This window comes from Lissotriton helveticus, chromosome 9 (genome assembly GCF_964261635.1).
Source record: "Lissotriton helveticus chromosome 9, aLisHel1.1, whole genome shotgun sequence".
NCBI lineage: Eukaryota > Metazoa > Chordata > Amphibia > Caudata > Salamandridae > Lissotriton > Lissotriton helveticus.
Genome location: NC_136070.1, coordinates 1,226,403,694 through 1,226,420,875, shown reverse-complemented (window position 1 = coordinate 1,226,420,875; position 17,182 = coordinate 1,226,403,694). Strand labels below are relative to the sequence as shown.

The 17,182-nt window shown below is 44.5% G+C and overlaps 1 protein-coding gene across 2 annotated transcripts in view; it reads right to left on the bottom strand.

Annotated features, from left to right (window-relative positions):
* Positions 1-502: 502 nt before the first annotated feature.
* Positions 503-17,182, bottom strand: part of CHCHD4 (coiled-coil-helix-coiled-coil-helix domain containing 4) — a 104,349-nt gene continuing 87,669 nt past the window's right edge. For both annotated transcript variants that reach the window (XM_078661716.1, XM_078661717.1), the window contains exon 3: positions 503-3,227. In XM_078661716.1, coding sequence (XP_078517842.1) covers positions 2,929-3,227 — 299 coding nt within the window. In that variant the 3' untranslated portion in view covers positions 503-2,928. The remainder of the gene's footprint in view (positions 3,228-17,182) is intronic.

Genomic DNA, 17,182 nt, shown 5'->3' with positions numbered 1-17,182 from the left:
GATTTAGAATGCATACATACCACCATGTCTGTTGTTGGGTGTGGTGGAGCGCAGAGCTGAACTTGTCCAAACTGGTGTAAGCTTGGTTGCTTTGTGTGATTCAAGTGGGTCTCCGCGTGCATGCTTAATTGTTTCATCTGATTATGAGCAAGCTGGAGCTTGCGTGTCTACTTCGCTATAAAACTAGCTGACTAATTCGGATCTGCCTTTATGAAGAGTTGGACACCCAACTGTTTGTTTTCTGTAGCATTAAGTGGGATGTTGAACGTAAGGATGATCTTCGAGTAGAGGTACGGTCATATATGGATTTGCCAGCAAGGAAAACCAGGTTGCATTATGCTACGGCTCAAACACCGAAAGGAAAAGTAAGTGTGGATCTGGAGGGAACATTGTTTAAGTCCGTCAGTTCAACTGGTCTCACTAGTAAACCAGTTGTAAAATCTTCCCAAACAATACAACTTTTGCGGGACCATGGCAAATAAACTACAGAGCACACAATTCATTATGGTAAAAAGGTATTTAATATACAATAAAGCCTTTTCGATGACCGCCTCTGGAATAATAGCCAGTTTCAAGTGTCCAGAACATGCGAGAACTGGTTATCACCAAAAAACAATCACAGGCGACAAGATGCCAGCAAAGCATCTACAAAGGTTTTAAGGATTTTCAGTGAAACAACCCAATTTTTCATTTTTTTACAGTCACTCATAATTTATGAAAGATGACCACACGCCCAGAATGCATCTCAAAACTCACTCAAAATATATTATAGTTTCATAGAACATTCTTTCACAGCCCAGCAGAAACTGGGGAAAAAGTATCATTTGGAAGAAACATGTACAACAGGTGATATGAATAGTACCGGTTCAGGCAGTAACAAGGAGTGAAAGTACTTTGTGTTGCAGCAGTCAAGTAATCCGCAGGTATTCAGCAAAATACACACTATTAGCGGATTTAGGATGGTAATTACGTGACAGGAGGAAAAAATAAAACGCAACATTTACATCCTACGTGCAACGAGGGATGATAACACGGAACACTCAACGTGCCTCAAGATACCGCATGCATATTCAACAATTTGTCTCAAGTGTGTTTCGCTTGTTACTCCAAATATGAACAAGCAGTGCTATCTAGCTCACCTGAGCTTCAAAGCAACCCAAAACCAAACAAAATGGCGGCTTTAGAGAACATAGACTCACTTCAAGTGACTTCCTCCTTGAAAGGCCACGTCCAGTGTCTTTTTGGTGGGGAATGTTAGAAACATGATATTTAAGTGTAGTCCTACAGCCCCTTCACAACTCTAAAATGCTAAGGAAGATAGGTCTGGAGCCACACTGACTGGTCTTTCGAGACAGAACGGAATATTATTTAAAGAAATGGATTTGACCCTGCAACTTAGTTCATACAATTGACTACCAAAGCAAATATCCATCCACGCCAGTTGAACACAGAGAAGTAGTGCGCCTGAGATATTTTGCTCCCCTGAGAGGCATCAAGGTGGGGCATTTTGGTATATTTTAGCTTTCTCTACTGGTGTTTTAAGAATTCAACAAGTACCTTCACTGCACTGAATACATGGAGGCACAATAAAGTACAAAATCTCTGAAGTCCTGTCGTTATATATATGTTTAGGGGAAAATTGTGGCAACAAACTTGTGGAATTTAAAGTTTAAAAAACGACAACCTTATTTAGGGATGGCTGTATTGCAAAATCCCCAAATTTACAGAGAAATTGTAAATTTGCCATTAGTAGGATGGAAGCGAACTGAATTACCAGTGCCATATTGTAGTATGACCCCTTCAATACTGCCAGTGCTAATTCTGCAACCAGATGGCCTACTGAGGGCAGATTTAAAACATCTGCCAGGACACCGTCTTTTTTTTAAATGTCTTACAATATCCCAAATCCCCCAGTAGGACTCTGAACGCTAACATGAAGTGGGAGTATACTGGATGTACAACAGACCTGTCACAAAACATTTTACATAACATTACAGCCACTTAAACTACTTTAGTCTGGTGGGTGTAAAAACGTGTGCGGGCCCCAGTAGGGGTACACAAAATTAGTGCTCAGTGCTGCAGAGAGGAAAGTGGATCATCATGAAATACGTTCGGAAGGCAAAGTAATCAATACCGGTGATCTTCTTTACAGCCCTCAGCTGGGTTCGCAGCTCTGCTTTGTAATAGCTCAAAACAAGTTGGAGCATCTGTACTAAAACAACAAAAATACAAAAAAAGAATTTGCGAACTGAACTCCCGACAGAAATAGAAATGCCCTTATATATTGCTAGAACATAGTGTATGGATAACAATACCCTGGTTGTTTCCGATATTTTTAAGGGAGTATTGTATTGGAGTTCTAAAAGATGGACTTGGGGAAGACATTCCACATAAATCTTTGTTATCCTTACAATTTCATCGGAACGAACTGGAACACTGTCAATGCGTTTTAATTCTTTAAAAGCTACAACCTTTTAATTCTCCTATTGCCTTTTCTAGGAAGTGACACAAGCGAATCCCAATGAAAGTATTCGCAACGAGGGCGAATTTCATTTAGAAAAATTGGATCTGCCAAAAAATCGTAGACTATAGAGCGAAAAAAGCATCATGGTTAGAATAACAAAATGTTATTTTCAGCAGATCTTCAGGGAAATCACAAGAGCATATAGAGTGGTTGTGTGCCTATAACATGACAGAGAAACGTCTATGCACCTGCTAGCTTCTGTGTACACATTCTTACCTCTGGTAAGGCAAAGACTTCATGTTAACGTACAGGAATGAGATATGAGCCCCAGAATAAATTACTTTGTGTGGTGTGGTAGGACAAGAGTGAAACAAGACATTTCTTGAAAGACTGAAGTATTTTGCAAAAGGTCCAAGCTATAAATCTAAGACTTCGGAGACTAGTCTAGTCTCCGCTCCTCTTCATTAGCTGGTTCCCTCATCTTTGGTCGAAGAAGATTCTACTTTCAATGGCGGTCGCTCTGCATCTGTTTTCTGGTTGTCCTTTTCTTCTTCCTCATCCTCCTGTGGGTACAGGTCTGGGTACCTCTGCATGCACTCCTGCATGCCGCGGAACTGCTCCACACAGTCAGAGCCCTTGATCTCTTCGGTGCTGTAGTGAAAGCAGGAGAAGGCAGACTTGAACTGTTCCCCACAAGGACCACTGGCCATGCCACCCAGACAGGGGCAATTCCAGTTGATGTCGCCGCTTGGCAAGATCAGTCCTGCACGCAAGGACAAAAGATAAGGTTAGTGGAGGCTAAGGGGAAAAAAAAGAGTGTTTCTCATTTACAATATGATTTGATCAGACATCTGAACACATGGAGGTAATGCAGTAACGCTGAAGGACACCAAGCTGGTTTTCCATGTTCATGGTACGTTGTTCATGGACATTACATAATTGCAGTAAAAGTTTAGCTAGGGTAACTGCATCAAAAATATGATTTCAAACCCCACTGTCATGGAAATGACAATTACTTTAAATGTTATCCACTAGATGACTGGGTCTTACTAACCTAATTAGGATGAGCATGTGAATTTGGGGTCTCCAACTAATCTATAACATCTACTTCTGATCAGCGAAAATGGTCCCGGGCTACTAATGGTGTTGAACATTGTTCCAGTAGTTACCATATCAAATACAGTCACAATAGTGATCACAACATGCAGGATTGCTAGTAGTGACCACCCAGATGTATAGGTCACATATCGAGTGACAAACTATTGTCAGGCTAAAATATCATATCCAGAACAATGACATACAATATTGTGAAAGTCCGTATGTATAGGGAAGTATAGATCAACTGTTCTTAACGCCACATCTACATATCTTGAAGATACATATATCCTTATGGTAACTAGATGTGGAGGTAAGAATATAAATAAAATATAATTTACCTATAAGTACTTATCTTCTTGATGGTGGGGCAATGTATTGTACTGCAACATTTATATAGTGCTTACTAACCTTATGTACATAGCACGCTACACTGCGTACAGGATGCGGTTGGAATCTTTGTTCTGATCCTGTGTGGGAAGTGTGTCCATGTTGTGTGTGAGAACCACCAAGGTGCAGTTAACATGTTATGTGACTCAGTGGTGCTCAGAAGGCATTGGCTAAAGGGAGAAGTGGTGGAGAGCACTGCTGGGATCGACTTTGTTAATATCATTCCATATCCGATTGTCACTGTGAGATGTCAAGAAGTGTCTATATATGTAGCTAGTTGGGACCTGCAGTGGTAAAACAGATCACTTCAAATACTCCCTGCCTGGTCAAATGGTAGTTGCTATTCTGGATACAACATTTTTTCTGGAGGATATTTAAAACTATATACTGTAGTAGAACAGCAAACTCGTACAACTCTGTTACAAAGAGGAAATCCATTATCAATATTTAAGCCACTACTTGACTATTAACAGCTACAACAGAGTGCCCACTTGAAATACTAACGGCTACAAATCTCATGAATTCTGGTTAAACTATCGTTCAAAGACCAGTTTCAAATATGTTTTGGACATTTAACCATTTTGCTTTCCAACATCAGCATTTCAGTTTTGCAAATACAGGTTTTTTCTATCAAGTATGCACTTTCCATATTGAGTTAACACAGTTAAAGAATATCTGGAGTTTGAGGAAAAAAAGTAGATGTTACACATTTGATATTCCCTGACACCAGAAATGGCTTCCAAGGTGAGACAGTATCTTTCAAGGAGTGACAATAACATCGGCCACATAAACACACACAACCAACCTCTGCCCTCTTTACCTACAAGGCAGCTAATGCAGTTACCAAATACGTTCACTGTCTCCAGCAGTCTCTCATACTAGCAACTCCACTCTTGTTATTGCATGCACATGTTTTCTGACCCAGTTTTCACATAATCGCTGGAATGGGGCTTGCAAAGTGACCAATCTACTTGTGATGTTGCTAAATCGAGAGTAGAGACAGGTGGTCAGGTTGCAGTTACCATAGGATGTCACAGTGTGTTTTTTTGTGAGTAAGCGTGTGGCCCTGCTATGATCTGGCTGACAGCTTTCCCAAGGATATGGAGATGTGTAGTATTGCCATCTTCGAAATGGTTAGGTCCTGTGAATTACATACTGTGCTGGACTTCACTTCAGGGAGCCACTTCCAGGGTACTGAAGAGTTACCCGTCGGAGATCCATCATTTATACAATGAAAGATTCAAGCACACAGTCTTGCTTCAATCAATTCCCTTTGCAGCATTGTCTCCACAAATGGTAAACCAAACCTAAACATTCTAGATGCAGTCATGCTCATTGTTGGCAAGGAGCAACTGCAAATTACCTCTACTTTTACAACCAAATGCACTTCTTAAGACAGCTAAATATGTTTTCATTAAAATCCTCATTACGAACACAAATGACCTTTGTTTGCAACACATACTCAAACTTAGCGATTCATCATTTAACCTACTGTTTTCAATAAACTTTACACGAATTTAGAGAAAATGTATTTTTTTCATGGTCAGTGCAAAAAATTAAACCTGCAGTATAAAATAAATAAATGACTTCCATCATGCATTCTGATGTAACAAAAGATTTCTTGCATTTATATCTATCGGTACAAAAACTAGTAACTTATCTCTTCCATCTGAGGTCACATGTTTACCTGACACTCAAACCAGCTATTTTAATACTGACCGTCTGGTATGTTTTTAAATACATCTAAACCACTAGATCATAAAGGTAATCTAAATTAGAACAACATATTCTTGGAGTAACTACTTACCACCTCAATAGATTACAACTAAAAACATTTCCAGACCTTCGAGGCGAATCAATTAATCTTTCATGCAAGCATTTACTTAACATGTCTATTCAGAGTGTGCTCCAAAAGACTCTGCGACTTGCTCTAAATTCTTCAGTCACTTTCCCTTTAGGGGAAGGGACAGTAGCACTTTGCCAGACTCACCCACCAAATGGCAGAAAAATGCAAAGTGGGTCACATGCAGCACCGTTCCTTGTTATCAACGCCAATTTCAACACTATGGGCATGATGCTGCCAAATGTGGCCTGAAAATGCACAAAATGCTCATTGGTTTATTCAATTCGCTGTCATGATAACATATTGTGGGATTCAGGGCTTTTTTGATCACGAACTAAAGAAGCGCACGCACACAGATTTTCTTAAAGATGCATCAAACATATTGTCCCTCGGTCAAAAGTATCTACTATGCATATTCTGTTCTGTATGCTTATATTCACTGCTTACAACAAAAATGTTGTTATCTATGCATATTCTGCTTTGTATGCTTATATTCACTGCTTACAACAAAAATGTTGTTATCTATGCATATTCTGCTTTGTATGCTTATATTCACTGCTTACAACAAAAATGTTGTTATCTATGCATATTCTGCTTTGTATGCTTATATTCACTGCTTACAATAAAAATGTTATCTTCAGACTCCTTTTCATAATACCCTTCTTTGAGGGGCCAGCCTAACTCTGCTGAACTACTCTATTCAGTAATGGGGCCCTAATCCTTTCTTCTATATTGTGCAGGCCATTGTAGTAGGCCAAGATATTGTTTCATTATAGGAGTTCTGGGACAGCTGGGGGCAACCACACAAAGTTGCTAAACTATTATCAATCACTTCCTATAACGAAAAGACAGGTCAATTGGTTTTGCCAATGTCCGTTTCAGTAGGCCGTAAGACAGTGGTTCCTAACCTGTTGAACGAGGAACCCAGGGGGTCCGAGAGGCCTACTCAGTGGATCCACAACTCTTTTCAAAATTAAACATTATCAACATTAATAAATGAAAACTAAAATAGTACGTACAATAAAGATTCAACTTTGAAAACATGCAAACTTTTTCTCATTATATATTTCATTATTTGAGCATGTTTGATGTATACTTGTGTTTTTTGAGCATTGATTTATGATTAAAGTCCAATAACTTCTTCATGGGGGTCACCGAATTTCAGTTATGATTCAGTGGGGGTTCACAGAAGTCAAAAGGTTAAGAACGGCTGTTGTAAGATGTTGTCTTGCATTGTTAAAATTAGGGGTGTGCGGAATAAACAGATGAGCTCAGAGGTGCGACGGGTTGATTCAAGTTTTGCATGCTGCAAATATGTACTGAGAACTTCCGCTTTAGTCTTCTCGGTAATGTCGTTTGCGTCAGGGGCTGCCCCATACTGCTTTAGAAAGAGCAGGCACCAACCTGTTCTGTTGGTTCTGCTTGCAAACAAAAAATAAGGCTGTGAGCGAGGAGTAGTCCCATGATAAAACACGATACCTACTAAGGAATTAGCGTCACATTATTTAAAATAATCTGTTGCTGCAGATCAAAAGGATTTTAAACCCTGAAAACCTTAAGAGTTGAAGCAGACCAGGCTAGGATCACAGTCTCACCGACCAGACAGTGCATGCTGTGTGGTTGCGAAGGACCTATTGTAAACTTTCAGTGGGCATACATTTCGCCCACTGCTTACCAGTGGCTGGTTTTATAATTACTCTCATTTGGTTTTCTTGTTATTAGATGGCTTGCCTTTCTCTTCATGTGTTTGTCCCTCCCCTGTAGCATAGCTTCGTTTGGATCCTTTTAACTGACTGACTTGTATTCTTCCACTACACACATTTAGAGAACTTTTTCTTCTTCATTCAGCATTCCATGAGGGTGCAGGCATTTTCTAGCTATCTTACTCGTGTGCTGCTTTCCCCCTCAAATAGCCGCCCTCTGCGCTATGTTGCTCTAAATCATTCCCAATACATCTGAAGAAGCGCAGCAACAGGGATATTGTTGCTGGGGTTTGGCTGTAGAGCAGACTTTCCGGCATGTTTTTGTTTCCTCTCCTGCATTCGATATATTGCATAAAAGCACAACCTTTGGAACAAAACAGCTGTGGTGGTGCTGAGGGAAGGGCTATCGACTCCACCTACTCAGGTGACGTTTGGGGCAAAAGGTGCACTTAGCATGACACTTCTCCTGGAGGCCCCTAAACCTGCTCCTGGCGCTACAAGAGGGCAAAATGGCTGTATCCTGTGGAAAGTAAATTAGGCCTTGGCAAGCGTTTCTCGTTTAATTCTGATACTTCCTTATTCTTTTTACATTTATAAAGATTGAAAACATTGATTTCATTGCAGTTTTGTGATACCACACAAGAAATGTTTGTTTTTCCTCCAGCACTTTGAAGTGGTTTCTCTTTTACTGTTTTTCTTAATAAACACTTTACATATAAACATTAGTAAAGCGGCCAGTTCAGCACTCGTTTGCTAAAGGTACGACCAATTGGTTTTGCCAATGCTGGTTTGTGGGTTTTTCTGCTACTATACATAGTCTAAACAACCCTAGTGAACTTTCTGTACAATGCAGGAATGTAAGTTTTAATATTAAAACAATTTGTTTTTGCTCCCTTTATTAGCGTTCTCTTGCATCATAAAATGCACACTGTCCATAACCCTAGCTATTTGCAAAGGTTGTATGTATTTATATCAGATCTGGGCATTGGGATGCTTGGCAATATCTGTACGGATTACTGCAGAGTGGTGTTCAGGGGCCTCAGATACTACTGCACTCCAACTGTACAACTGTCTCTTAAAAGGTGGTAAAGGTAATTATTGTAGACTCAGTCCAGGAGGCATCAAACACAGGTACAGTGTGGCATTCCAACAACAAATTCATCGTCCTGTTGGAACTAATTCTCCTAAAACAAGCATTGGCAAAACCATTAGGTCTCCCTTATTAGATTACTGACTTTGTCAATCTCTTTTAGCCATGTTGTACAGAGGCACGGCTGCTGTGTAGAATGGATGGAAGCTAAAAAAATTGATTAAAAAAAAAAGGGCTGCGACGCGGCCAGTACTAAAAGCAACAATATGGAGCGGGGCGGGAGAGCTGGTGGGGGCAAGACACATTACGGAGTTTATGGAGTGAGACAGCGGGGTGGGCTTGGGAGCAAGCATCAACATGGATGGGGCAAGCAACATCACAAGGCGAGATAGGAGGGTGGGAGGTGCAAGCAATGACAGAGCAGGGGTGGGTGAGGGCAAATCAACACACGTTGGGACAGGAGGTTGGGAGGGGGAAGCAAGAAGGAGGGGGACAGGAGGGTGGGGGAAGCAACAACAAGGAGGGGGACAGGAGCAGGGGAGAGACAAGGAATGGGACAGGAGGTGGGACAAGCGACAACAAGGAGCAGGATGGGAGGGTGGGGGTAAGCGACAACATGGAGGGGAGCAAGCATCAACATGGAGGGGAGCAAGCATCAACATGGATGGGAGCAAGCATCAACATGGATGGGAGCAAGCATCAACATGGATGGGAGCAAGCATCAACATGGTTGGGACAAGCAACAACACAAGGCGAGACAGGAGGGTGGGAGGTGCAAGCAATAACAGAGCAGGAGGGTGGGTGAGGGCAAATCAACAACACAAGGTGGGACAGGAGGTTGGGGAAGCAACAACAAGGAGGGGGATGGGAGCATGAGCGTACCTACAAGGAATGGGACAGGAGGGTGGGGGCAAGCGACAACAAGGAGCAGGATAGGAGGGTGGGGGCAAGCGACAACAAGGAGCGGGATGGGAGGGCGGGGCAAGCGACAACAAAGAGCGGGATGGGAGGGTGGGGGCAAGCAACAACAAAGAGTGGGATGGGAGGTTGGGAGCAAGCGACAACAAGGAGTGGAATGGCAGGGTGAGGCAAGCGACAATAAGGAGAGGGAGGGTGGGAGTAAGCAACAATGAGCGGGACAGGAGAGTGGGGGCAAGCAACAACAGAGGGAGGGGGTAAGCAACAACAGAGGGAGGGGGCAAGCAACAACAAGGAGCGGGCAGGAGGGTGGGGGGCAAGCAAAAACAAGAAGCGGGGGTGGGGGGAAGCAACAAGGAGCGGGACAGGAGGGTGGGGAAGCATCAAGGAGCGGAACATGAGGGTGGGGGCAAGCAACAACAATGAGCGGGAGGGAGATGGCAAGCAACAACAAAGAGCGGGATGGGAGGGTGGTGCAGCAGGCTACATGCAATGCGCAGGATAAAGCTTCAGGGAAGTAGCAACATGGAGTGGGACAACAAGAGGTTGGTTGGGAAAGCAAAAAACAGGATGGGAACGTGAGTGGGGGCTAGCAACAATGCTGAGCAGGACGGGGCAAACAAAGACGCAAAGCACAAAAGAGGATGGGTTGCAGAGGATGGGTTGCAGAGCAGGACGGGGCCAAGGAACAACACCGAACACAAAGGAGGGTGTCTGGGGGCTTTAAGCAACAACATGTTTAAGCCACAACATGAAGAAGGATGGAAAGATTGGTGGATGCAAACAAGAAAAAGGAGCGGAGGGTAGGTGTGGATGCAACAAGGAGCTTGGCAGGGGCAAGCAATAACATGGAGCGCCACGGAGGGTGGGTGTGTGGCAAGCAACAACAGAGAGCGCAACAGAGGCTGGATGGGGGCAAGAAGACCCTGGAGTACAACTGAAAAGCAATGACACTGAGGGGGGACAGGAGGGGGCAAGCAACGCAGATAGTGGTTGGACAAGCAACAACATGAATAGTGGAAGAGGGCAAGCAACAGAGTAGGGCAAATGCATACAACAGAGTGGGGGCAAATGCATACGGGTGAGAGAGCAACACGGACCGGGATAGAGGGGGAAGAGAAGCACTTGAGGGAGATGGCCTGCAAACACATACACTATTATGGAGTGCTTCAAAAAAGAAAAGTAGCTACGAAAGCATAAGCAGTGGTAGGGCACAAGTGCTTGGGTCATGCTCCTTGGAGGAAATGGCTGACAAACTCATGAAGAGGAAGTTAAGTCAACATGTGCTGACCAAAGGGAAGCAAGCAAATGAGTGACAAAGCCAACCAAGGGTATACAATGGACAGCTTCTAATCGCAGTGTAAGCTAACAAAACGTAATGCTTGCAACAGCCCATGCGCTGTCTCAAGCGAGACCTAAAAATGTGTCTTTATTTACATAGGGGGCAGATATTTAAAACAAGAAGCAACAAATCAAAGGACGTAGACCTTCTGAAATTGAGATCTAATCCCAAACATATAAATGGCTTAGGCAATCAACAGATAGTGATCATAATCCATTATGCATGGAAATCCACTGGGCAAATGGGATCGGCAAAAGTGGAAATCCAGAGATGATTACTAAAGAGGTCTTTCCCACTAATTGTAACCGGAAATTAAAATGGAATGTGGTTAGGTGTGAAGAGGAGAAACTTAATAGCATTAAAGAGCTAGTTTTAGTTGAAACTTGTAGCCTTGCAGCCATCGCTCTAGTAGCACCTAACTCTCCCGGATCAAACTTGCCAATCCTGTATAAAAATTTAACAGATAAAATAGGAGAATTTTTCTCCAAGAGGTTACAGGGGATACCCACGTTAAACCAAAAATCCCTTAAGAGTAACCCCTGGTATACGGCAAACTGTACGAAAAAGAGGAAAGCCATCACGCTAGCTATAAAAAGTAAGGATCCCATAGCAGTCCGTCTAGCGAGAAAGGAGTATCACAGTAGTATAACATCAGCTAAGAAAGATTTGGAGGAGGAGCACTGGCAGCAGCTTAAGGCCGCAGCCTATGGGAAAAATTCTATTATTGTTTGGAAATTGGTTAATGCTCTTGACAGTAGGGGGGTTGAGCCAATTTTAAATCATAAACGAACATCAATGGTACTCCCATTTTTTAAAACTGTATTGCGAGGATAGCGTTGAAGGTCAAACAACATCTCCAGCTATGGAACTCCAAAACGTGCCCTACATGAAGATAGGTACCAAGGAAGAGTCGTTCTCCCAGCGAGAAGTCCAGGATGCTATTTTAAAAATATTACCAGGGAAGGCGGCTGGCCCAGATGGCCTGCCGGGGGATTTGCTACTGCACGACCCCAAACTATGGGCAGACTTTATAGCCTGTTTAATGAATTTAATTCAGCACGGCCACCCTGTCCCTGAATCCTGGAAGGGCGAGGAGGTTATCACTATATACAAGAAAGGTGATAGAGAGGACCCTGCCAACTACAGACCAATAAGTTTAATCAATACCATCCAAAAGGTAGTTGGCAGGGTCATCATAAACCGAACAGAGTCATGGCTTATAGATAATGACATTCTGAGCCACTTTCAGGCGGGTTTTAGGCGTAATGTCGGCGCGATGGACCAGGTTTTCCGGTTCTGTGCAGTCTATTGGAAGTCAGTGTCTATCACCAAGGGTAGTTTGTAGCTGGCTTTCATAGACTTGAAAACAGCATTCGATGTTATTCCATGTGCCAAACTCTGGTAGGTCTTACTGGACATGGGATTCCCTAGTTACTTGTTGCAGTTTATTATCAAACTCCACGAAGACAATTATGCAAGGATTCGCTGGGGGAGTCAAGGCCAATTGACAGGGAGGGTACCAGTTAATAGAGGGGTCCCGCAGGGATGCGTGATGGCTCCGACACTGTTCTCCCTCTTTATAAATGGGGTGGTGGACCATTTGAGGGAGGACCCTGCGGATGCCCCTGTCCTTGCCGGTGAGAAAACCCCTACACTCCTCTTTGCGGATGATACCCTCCTGATGTCCAAAACCCCTAGGGGTTTGCAAAAACTGCTCGACCGCTTCAGTGTTTTCTGTAAAGACCGTGGATTAACGGTTAATACCATGAAAACGAAGCTGATGGTATTATCTGCCAAAAGAAAGCTCAGGAAGCCTTATCTCACTCTGAATGGGACCCCTTTAGAGGTAGTGGATGAATTCGACTATCTTGGGGTCAGGCTGTGCAACAACATGAGATGGGACTCCCACTTGTCTAAAATGGTTCTAAATCTTAAAAGGGTCTCTGGAGCGATACTAAAGAATCAGCGACTCTCTATCACCAGACCAATAGCCCCCGCCCTGGTAGTTTATGAGGGGAAAGCCTTAGCTTCGGCAGTTTATGGCTCTGAATTGTGGGGTGCTGAGAACACTAAGGCATTGGTAGTTGCAGAAAATAAGTTTGAGAGACATAGTTTCGCTTCCCCCCTCGACCCCTTTGAAACCACTATTCTCGGACATGGGTAAAAGATCGATTTCTGAAATAGTCCAACTTCGCCCCCTGCTATTTTGGGTGCGTCTCAGAAGGACCCCTGAACTAGCAAATTATGCTCTAGTGTTGGATGAGTTAATTAGTTTGAATGTATCCAACAAAATAAAGTGGCTTAACAATCTAAAGAAGTTGGTGGAGTCTATAGGTTTGGCTGAGTTTTGGGCCTCACAATCCCCCCCACCCAAACACATTGTTAAAAAACTATACTGGGATTGGGTAGTGGCCAAGGATTTAAAGAATTCAAACTGGGGTCCCCTGACGAATAACTTTCTTGAACATAAGCCTTTCAGAAAGTTAGAGCCATTTTTGGACTTCATTCAGACTCCCCGTGATAGAACCTTGTTCCTGAAATTAAGATACGGTACCCTCCCCCTCCAAAAATTTAAGGAAGGGTGGAAGGTCAGGAGGGAGCTCGACTTAAAATGCCCAGGTTGTTCATGCCCGGTAGAATCTCTTGGCCACTTTCTGTTTGCATGTAACGCCTATAAGCAGGCTAGAGCAAAATGGTTGAAACCTGAGTGCAGGGAGCTAGGAGTCAGGGACCATAGATCAGCTCTGCGCATTATTCTAACCAACACTTCCTCCATGTACATTGTTTGTGGGGTCGCTAAATATTTGGCAAGCGCTTGGTTTATCCGGTCAAAGCTGCTATTGAATGCCTGTCTAGACCCACCATAAGAAGGATTTTTTTAATAATGTCCCTCCTCTATCTCTTAAACTGTTTTTTAGTGGTGACTTTTTAAATGAAATTGTAATACTTGATAAATTGTTCTATGTATTTTTGTATGTCTGTACTTTTATGAAATATTTTTTCGAATAAAGTATTACAACAACAATAAATGGCTTACAGGGTAAGGGGTTAACAACAATGGGGCCTGTGGACAATGCCAGATGTCTTTGGAAACACTAGGGCCCGTTTCCTTACTAGGATCCTTCTTTGATCAACAATACTAAAGGTGTCGGGTAGAATACAGGTCCTGAACCCTTTTACAAAGCAGATACCTTTAGTTTGAATCCTTCCATCTGCTGAGATGCAAAAAGATAATGGCTCCTGTGTCACTAACGTCCTAGAAACTGACTCCAGACAGTATTCTGTAGGGTGGCCCTTTCTTCCTGTATTTTTGCTTAGGGGAAGCTCCTTCTCTACACCAGGAAGTACAGCGTCCTTTGTACTAGTCACAGCAAGAACTACGGTTCCTTCCAGAGACCATGAATTGAAGCAATCAGCAAATTATGGAGCCCTGCTGATGGTCCGATAAACCTCTGTGTAAGGAAGAGCTTCTTCTAAGGTCTAACTAAAAACAACTCAGTGGTGTAAGAGGGTCTGGTAGGAAAGCCCAGACTCCAAGTTGGCGGGTACAGTTCAGATATGAACTGTGCCACCCAAAATGGACAGCACATCTATGGGTTTTTAAAAGCTGGGGAGGTGAAGGCACAAACTGATCAAGGAAATGTAGATTTCTGTGGAGGAAGGCACAGTGGCAGACTCACGAAGTAGGCTGCCTGCTTTATAGTCGTTGGAAGTAGAAGCCTCAGACGGCTACAGGATGTGGACTGTGACTCAAACAACGTAGGCAGGGATCAGCAGCTCTCAGTGCAAGCCTACATGCAGGGCTGCTAAGCTACAGCAGCAGGTTAGGCCTAATTTTCTTCTTTCTTTCATGGAGGTCTCTGGCTCAATATATATTGCAGACAGAAAGCAAGCACACGTGAAACCACCTCAGGGCCTCCGCAACAGACACCAGAGGTTGCACTAAAGACATCTAGGTCATGAAGGCCTTAGCCAATGCATGGAACCACCATCCGTGGCTGCAACAAGGTGGTCTTTGCACTGGGTTCTATCTTCATGTACACCACTTGCAAGTCCAAACAAGCATTTGCAATGCAATAGGTCTCGCATTATTAAAGTTAGAGCTATTGGCATTGTAAATGGCAATGCCTTTTATTTATGTTTTTGTTTTTAAACATTTACAATGCTAATAGCTTAGCCCCTTCGCTGCGGGGGTAATTCCCCCGCTGTGCTGGGGGAGAGGGGGCAGGGCGCAGTGCGGGAGACGCTGAAACATGTTGCAGGCAGAGGCGCTGTCATGGGAAGTTCTCATCGATAAACTCGGCTACGTGAACATTCCCACCATAGAGGCCTGCCCAGATGATGGGCACAGCACCGCTGCTAGTGATTATAGCCGACAAGAAAGCCCAGCGGGTTAATGTGCCTGGCGCAGAGACGCCCGGCGCGTGTGTCGTGTTTTATCGAATGTCAGCAAGACAGCTCCGTGGTTTAATGTGCCTGCCATGGAGATGTGTGCGTACGCATCCGGGTCCAGTTCCACTAAAACAGCTCAGAGGGTTGGCGTGCCTGTTTAGAGATCCGTGTGCAACAGGCACGTCAGCTCAGTGGGTTAACGTGCCAACAAGGCTGCGTGGTCCCGATTACACCTCATGCCTTTCGATCCTACCCCGGGGCAGGTGAGGCTGGGGGGCATCGGTACCTGAAGGTGGGTGGCGAGGCCAGCTGCATCCCCAGGAAGGGCGAGGATCCGGAGCGCGGAGAGGAGCCATTCCCTGGATCCGCCATAGCGGCCGAGACGGGGGGAGGGGGCGGGGCCAGTGGGGCGGACATTACATTTATGAAAGTGAAGATACAAATAATCGGTGGGCAAATTACCAAAAAGAAATGCTCTCAGATCGCATTTTCCTTTGAGATCAATCGTATCATTTATTGTGCGTTTGCACAATGTGGGGATGAACAGGGCACACGGGAATATTTTCCAACAACAGGCCTCTGTCAAAAGAGTACAGAAAGAACACGGCTCAGATTCAAAGAGAGCTACAGACAGCAAAAACAATAATAGCGGTCAACGAGGGCAAATCGTTATTGTCCAAAAGCTTATTGTAACATTTCCTATCTGTACATAATGCTGACTACTTAACACATCGCACAAAAATGCTCACCACTTGTGAAAACACGGAGGCAAACCAAAGCCAGCTAGGTAAACAAGCCAGGGGAACCAAGGCCGGTCCGCACAACTACCAGGCGAAAAAAAAGTAAAGTTCAGATCAAGCCAAAACACCTACCGTGGGCACCATGGCACTGGCTCAGGCGGCGGATTACCTTCCAATTTTACAAATAAACGCCCCTCTCGGGAAGCTCCGGACAAGCCCCGGGCTGCATTCCTTCTTGATAGCTGTGACATTTCTCCCCCTCACGAGCGTTAGCCCCTGCCTGCGCTCGTGCCACCGGGCAGCCTAGGTAGCAGCTGCAAACACCAAGTCCGGGAAAGCGCATTGCTAGAAAATCAGAGGCTGTCGCCTTTTTAAATTGCACACGTGCAAGCAACAGAGCGTCAAACATTCGTGCAACTTGGTGTCACGAATAAGATGCACGTTTTTTTTCTAGTTTCTGTGAGACCTAGCGCCTAGTGGCTGCATTGCATCCACGTTAACCCGGCGTGTTCAGATCCGCGCCCCCCGCCCCTTGTCTCAGTCCACCATGGTAGCCACCTACCTTCCCAGAGAAGCGAAGGCACTGCGCGGCGGCCTCCTCAGCCTACAAGAAACACTGGACAGAAAGCAGTTTTGTGCATGGACGTGCCCGGCGCGAGGGTCCAATGGGGAGGGAGGGAGGGAGGCAGACTGACTAACTGGTGCGCTCCCCGCCGTCCTCGGAGGGAAGCTGCTGCTGGCCGTGCCGAGCTCTGGTGGGACTTTGAAATCTGCCAAACGCAAGCAAGCCAGGGAAAATGTAAACATGAGGGCAGAGACGGGCTGGAACCAGGTTCAGTGAAATCTGAACTCCCGCGGCTCAGGCGGCGGGGGGGCTGGGGTGCTGCTTGGAAAGGTGATTCACTCCGCGAATGACTTCCTACATGTTCATTTTTTTCGACCCTCGCCCCCCCTCCTTCCAGGCGGACTCTAATCAGCCGAGGCCGTGGGAGCCCGGTAAACCGTCTCTATGGAAGTTCTGTGCCATATTTGTTCTTTCACCGCGCAAAAAAATCCACTTTCCCTAATAGCTTTCCCCCAGGGCTCGGTTTAGGGACACAAATGGCAGGAACTATTCAAAAGTTGCACAAAGGAAAATTCACGGGGTTAACCGTCCTAACGAGTGTAACCTGGAGGGCAGAAGGCACTGTAACATTACACTGAAA